General features: G+C 35.6%; 1 protein-coding gene across 1 annotated transcript; it reads right to left on the bottom strand.

The window, feature by feature from the left end:
• Positions 1 to 232: 232 nt before the first annotated feature.
• LOC149246639 (lysine histidine transporter-like 8) lies at positions 233 to 4,581 on the bottom strand. The gene is made up of 5 exons (XM_089457984.1): positions 3,858 to 4,581; positions 3,400 to 3,533; positions 1,960 to 2,378; positions 1,481 to 1,612; positions 233 to 1,101 (listed from the first exon to the last, which is right to left on the bottom strand). Exons 1-5 carry the CDS (start codon positions 4,259 to 4,261, stop codon positions 607 to 609), a joined length of 1,584 nt encoding a protein of 527 aa, XP_089314110.1. The 5' UTR covers positions 4,262 to 4,581; the 3' UTR covers positions 233 to 606.
• Between the last annotated feature and the right edge of the window lie 1,446 nt (positions 4,582 to 6,027).

Consider the following 6,027-nt stretch of genomic DNA (forward strand, 5'->3'; position numbering starts at 1 on the left):
TAGGTGCTTAAGAAGTTTTTGATGGTGTTGAGTTCATTACCACTTTCGAAAACATAATTTAAACGCTCTATCTGCAAGATTTGTTGATTTTTTTTTAGAATAATGGTCCAAACAATTCCTCCGCCTCAGTAAACTTGTCCCTAACATTCTGTCACATAAAAACTAAATCTATTTATAACTTCAAAATAGATCATTCTGTCACATAAAAACTAAATCTATTTATAACTTCAAAATACATTTTAAATACTTGGATTCAGAGCAGCATTGGCGGCATTCATTGGCGGCATTCATAGGAGCATTCGGAGGCCTGAGTTGATTGATCGAGTAAACCAATAAGCAGAGGCTGGAAGGAGCCCATTTCCAAAAATAACCATTTTAATTAGACTGCAGCAATATTCTGTCACATAAAATCAGAAATTTTGGTATGGCCCAAAGCGTTCGATATGTAAGTGTGACCTGCCATTAGAAACGGTGACCATTTAGCATTCAGTGTTTTACAAGGATGTTTTGGTGGATATACTAACAACACACTGGACTTTCATTGACACAACTAACCCCTTCAACCAGTATTTACAAGTTTTTCTTCACAGGATTGGAATCTGGCAGTCAAGGTTTGAAGAAATTGAAAATAAAGGAATGGGTGTGGATAATAGTAGAAAGGCATGCAGCGGTCACAAAGAAAGCCAAAGCAATCCCCACACAACCCAAAAACCAGTTGACATACCACAGAAATCCCAACTTCTTGGCATCAGAACCTTTGATGCAGAGCCACATGAAGCAGGGGTACCCAAAAGTAAGAGGGATACTGGATAATGCTCCCATCACCCCTGCAAAGGTGGAAACAAAGGGAAAAGCCGCCGCTGCAAATAGATTGAACATCACGAAGAATAGACGAAATCCCAGTCTGACACCCCTCGGACATGGCCTCATTTTCCTGCTCGTGTAACTGGTCTCCAGGGAATCGTAGACAGGCATCGAGTATATCTGAAAGCTACTCACTGAGTTCAATGCAACGAAGAGATATATCAATCCCAGAACTGCACCAGGGATTTCTTTTCCATGAAGAGCGTATATTGTGTTCAAGATTCCCCCAGGGAGCATCTGCCATGAAAGATAATTTGAAATTCATAAATACTGAGTGGACTGAAATTCATAAATACTGGGTAGAAATATTTTCACAGTTACTTAGAATTCAGGTTGTCAAGTTGTTTTTCCTTCTGGAGAAACTGTGTAAGTTGTTTTTCCTTCGGGAGAAACTCTGTATCTTGATTAAAACCAACAATGTTTTGAGATATATATATCTATTGTATATTTATTATATTTTGAAACATGTCTCTGATAATAGGTAGAGTGTCCACCCAAATATGAGTAATATATATTATTTTTCAAAAAAAAAAAATATTTATTTACATCATCTATCTGTATAAATATTAATATATGAAAATTGATTAATCAATCAATCCCAATCATGGCTCTTCACCTTATTTCCATAAGCCCAATATCCTCCAATTGCAAGGGGAAAATAGCATAACCCCACGATGACATTTGCAGTTAATGCCCCTCTCCACATGGGAACATGCGCAGGTCGTTCCACAGTTGATGGCATCGTCGCCTGCAACACCAGAGTGTTATGAGATTTTGTCGAAAGAATTCTTTTCATGCCAAATTTATAAAAGGAACCCAATAAGATAAGATTCTGATATATGTAAAAATGATTGTACTGTAAGGAGTAGGGTGTAGTTCGAGGATTATGCAGAGTTTCGAACTATTGAGTGTGGTTGGTTTATTTTCAAAAATTTTAATGTAAGTTTTTTAATAATTCAATTCTTAAAAAGGAATTCTGAAAATCAAGACTCTTGAAAATGAATCACACCAAATAGTTCAAAACATCAACCCTAAAAAAAACTCGTTAAAATTCAACTCATAAAAATCTCAATTTTGAGATAGGAAATTTTTTACCTGAATTTCGGGAACCAGGTTATGGCCTCTGAATGCGAAGGCCACGATGCCCACAGCGTTTAAAATAGAAAATGTTGTGTCCGCAGATGTGGACGACTGTGCTATGTGGTAGGAGAGTCCCTGTGGTCTGGGTACGCTAATGGAGAGACTCCACAGCAGAGTGAAATAAGCTACTGCCATCACAGCGCCCATGAATGATACCCATGCCATGGAGTTGAGGTTGGGAATAATCGACAGAATAGCTGCCAGGACGGCAAAGACAACGAACCATTCCACTGTTGTAAGAGCATCAGGAGATCCCAAGGAGCTCTTATAGAATAGCTTCAGGGCTCCTCCGCCTACGTTGATGAGGCTTGTGGCCGTTCCAGCTGACAGATTTATCACAGGAAACAGCGCCAGCCAGGTGCCCAGTTTTTCCCCTGTGAAAAAAACTCTTCCAAGTTAGAATGGTTATGGAAATTCTAACTGATTATAAATTTTATTTTTCAAAAACTTCAATTTAAATAAAAATTGCTTGCATGTTCACACAACCTTGGCAATGATATATACTTTCAATTTGGCACTGATTGCTAAACTAAAACATGGCATCATGTGTACTTTCAAGTTAGGAATGAAGGCTTACCTAAAACATAAAACATGGCATGATATGTACTTTCAAGTTGGCAATGTAAGCTTAACTAAAACATGGGATGATGTGCACTTTCAAGTTGGCAATGAAGGCTTAACTAAAACATGGCATGATATGCACTTCCAAGTTGTAAAATTAGAAATTGAGATAAGTATTGTCTAATCATTTTTAACAGTTTTGATGTACTTATTTGTTACCCTGGAAGAGGGAACATAGGATGTACCTGGGTTTCAGATCTAGACCAAAGATCCATGTAAAATCCAGGTTCAAATGTACTTATTGGTTGTGAACTGGAGATTGCATACTTTAAATCTCAATATCTTCAACATGCAGTGTACTGTTGAGTGAACTTGTGAAATCAAAGTATGCAGGTATGCATATTAGAATTTCAGCCACTGAGACATACATCCTATGTGAATATCACAGAACCTCAGCACCTCCAAGTGGGTTAATATGGGTTTATCCAACGCTCTTCAAAGAATCAATATAAAAACAGACAGTTGATAAATTACTTTCAATCTAACTATAATTAGACCTTGTAGAATGTACCTCACTTTTATCTTTCATTTTTATAAATGCACGAATGTATTAGAATGTAGCGGTATCAATTTAGCTAATGAATCATTTAGATTAAATTAATGATTAAAAATTAAGTGAATCACCAACCCCATCTACCATTCATGGTTAATGTAACTGACAAGTAATTGGATGACCCCACCACCACCCTTCATGCTCAATGCACCTAGTTTCTCTCCATTGATGCAATCAAGAATGCATGAAATCAAAGCCCAGTACAGCATTAATGGACATACCGAAAGCTGCTTGAGCAAGCTCCATGTATCTATTGTAACGTCTTCCAGGGACTGATTCATGCAGTCCTATTAACAGCCATAACGTATAAAATTGCCAAACATATGCCACACTTAAAGTTACAGTCCCCCAGGCCCTGCATCAACAGCATTTAGCCACAAATCATTAAGAAGTAAATCTGGTTGAATATCAATTTTTTGGATTTTAACTGTGTGAAGATTTCAACTTGTTCAATGTTTCTGGTGAACTCATGGCTCATCATCAGGGATAGAAACAAATAATAAATTATGATTTGCTTCTATCTCTGGTAATGAGTAGTGAGTCCACTCTAAATTATTTTAAATCTTCACACTGTAAAAATCTACAAATTGATATTCAGCATGAACCCGAGATATGAAAACATTGTTAGAACCAAATAGCTTTACTAATAAGAAAAGTGTAGATATTTAAACACCATTACCATCCAAGGTATGTAAAAGCCACTGGGAGGAGCAAGGCCTGAAAGCCAATGCCAGCATTGAGATTGTGAAAGGCAGAGTAGTAGGCATTTCCCTTTCTAGATTCAGTGATGGGAAGCCATGCGTCCTGGGGGTTGAGCTTGGTGAGGTGTCCCATGTCTTCTAGGTAACTTCTCATTTGACTCAGAGCTCCCCTCATGGGACTCCCCACTGGACTAGGACGTACAACAGAATTGGAATCCATGGGAGTACTCATTGAAGCAGAAGAAGCATAGGATATATTTGATGAAGATTGTTTGAGATCAGCTGCAAAAGGGGGAATGGGAGATGGCTCGAACAAATGGTGATGGCAAAGAGGAAGAGGAGGATAAGGGACAGTAAAAGCTTCAAGCTCAGTCTCATCCATTCCTGAAAACTGTGTTACAGAATCATGGTTAGACTCATCCAATATTGTTTGAAGATTTATATATCAAGAAGAGTAATCAGGAGCCAAAAAACCTCCTCCAAACACGAACCACCAAGCTTGACGAAGGTCACCATGACTGGCACCTTGTTGTTCATGGTTGGTAAACTTTCATTAGGGAAAATTTTCTACAAATAGTCTTCTGCGCGCTAAGGAAAACCTACCACGCTCAGGGTAGCAATGGGTAGGTTTTGCATCAACTTACATAATAATCTATGCAAAAAAGTAATTTAAGTTATCTAACTTCAACCTCATTCCATGTTTGGCAAGTCAAGCACTCACTTCTGAGTTTGCTTGAAAGATATTACTCTCCTAATGAGTCTACTGAAAAGGAAGGGAGGCCAGTGAGAAATACCGATTAGTCTACAGAAGGAGTCAATGTTTGGTAGCATGGCTCCATCCACTTATTATTTCTTTGCTTTTGTTTGGTTTCCTTCGTGACATGAGATCCTCTTGTAAATATCAATAGCATCAATTATGCTCGAGGTTGTAGATTTATCAGTCCAAAATTGAATTGGCATATTTTTTTGGTTGATTATTTTTAAAATTGGTGAGGGATTTTTTAAAATGGTATCTCAAAAGTTTTAAAAGATAGTAAATTCATTTATTTACTCTAAAACAGCAAAATTTTACAATCTCATACATATTTTTGTTACCAAATTTCAAAAAATAAATAAAAACATTTAATAACAAAAATGCTTCCTATAACATTATTCAAACTAGTTAAGAATTATACCTGGACAATACTCATAGTTAAATATACATGAAAGACATAAATCAATCAATCTCCAAATATATGTTGAGAAACCCAGAATAATTAGATAAATTTCAATCATGGTTAATATAAATATATATGAAAGAGACATATAGGCAATCAATCTCCGAGTAAATGCTAAGAAAGCAAACAATAATTAGATAAGTTTGATCATTGCTTCTTCTTAATAAAGCAATGTAAAAGGGAGTTTGAACATACCCAAGTAGCCCAAGAAAATGACTCAATTGACATGGACTTTGAAAAGTGTGTTAACTTAGAGGATTGAGGGAGTTTGAACATATCAAAGAAGTCCAAGAAAATGACTCAATTGACATGGACTTTGAAAAGTCAGTTAACTTAGAGGATTGATTTCTTGTGGTTGGACTATTTTTTAAATTGGTATAGAATCAAAAACTTTGAAGCCATGCTAATTAAAGGTTTGATTTTTCTTTAATATACATTAAGATATATATCATAATTTATTTATTATTATGAGTGGATATGTTATATTATAGTTATTTTGAAATGAAGTGTTTGGAGTATAGATGAGTGTTCAATTATATTTTATTTTGTAGAGTATTATTTTTTTTAATAATAATTATATATTTTACTCTAAATTTTAATCTTGAAGATTTTTTCCTTTAATATTTTATTTATTTTATTGTTGTTAATTGTATTATTAGAGTTTTCTTGATCTATCGAATATATTTGATTAGAAACCTCAAATGAAATCCTCAATTCCTCATCACCTCGGTGATGATTTGTTTTGTCCATTGGATTTTGCACTAATTTCTTGATAGAGTTTGGGGCTATCATCGTTTCCACTTCTTTTCATTTTTGTAGTAGCAATTGCTAAGGAGAGGAGGATTTTCTTTTTTCTCAATATTTGAAATAATTTTTGGAGGTATAATTGCTAATGCTCAAGGTTCCACAAGAAGAGCTTTTCCTACTAGAT

Source organism: Pinus tabuliformis, chromosome 7 (assembly GCF_031772625.1).
Source record: "Pinus tabuliformis cultivar Carrire ecotype Pingquan chromosome 7, CPIR1, whole genome shotgun sequence".
Taxonomy (NCBI): domain Eukaryota; kingdom Viridiplantae; phylum Streptophyta; class Pinopsida; order Pinales; family Pinaceae; genus Pinus; species Pinus tabuliformis.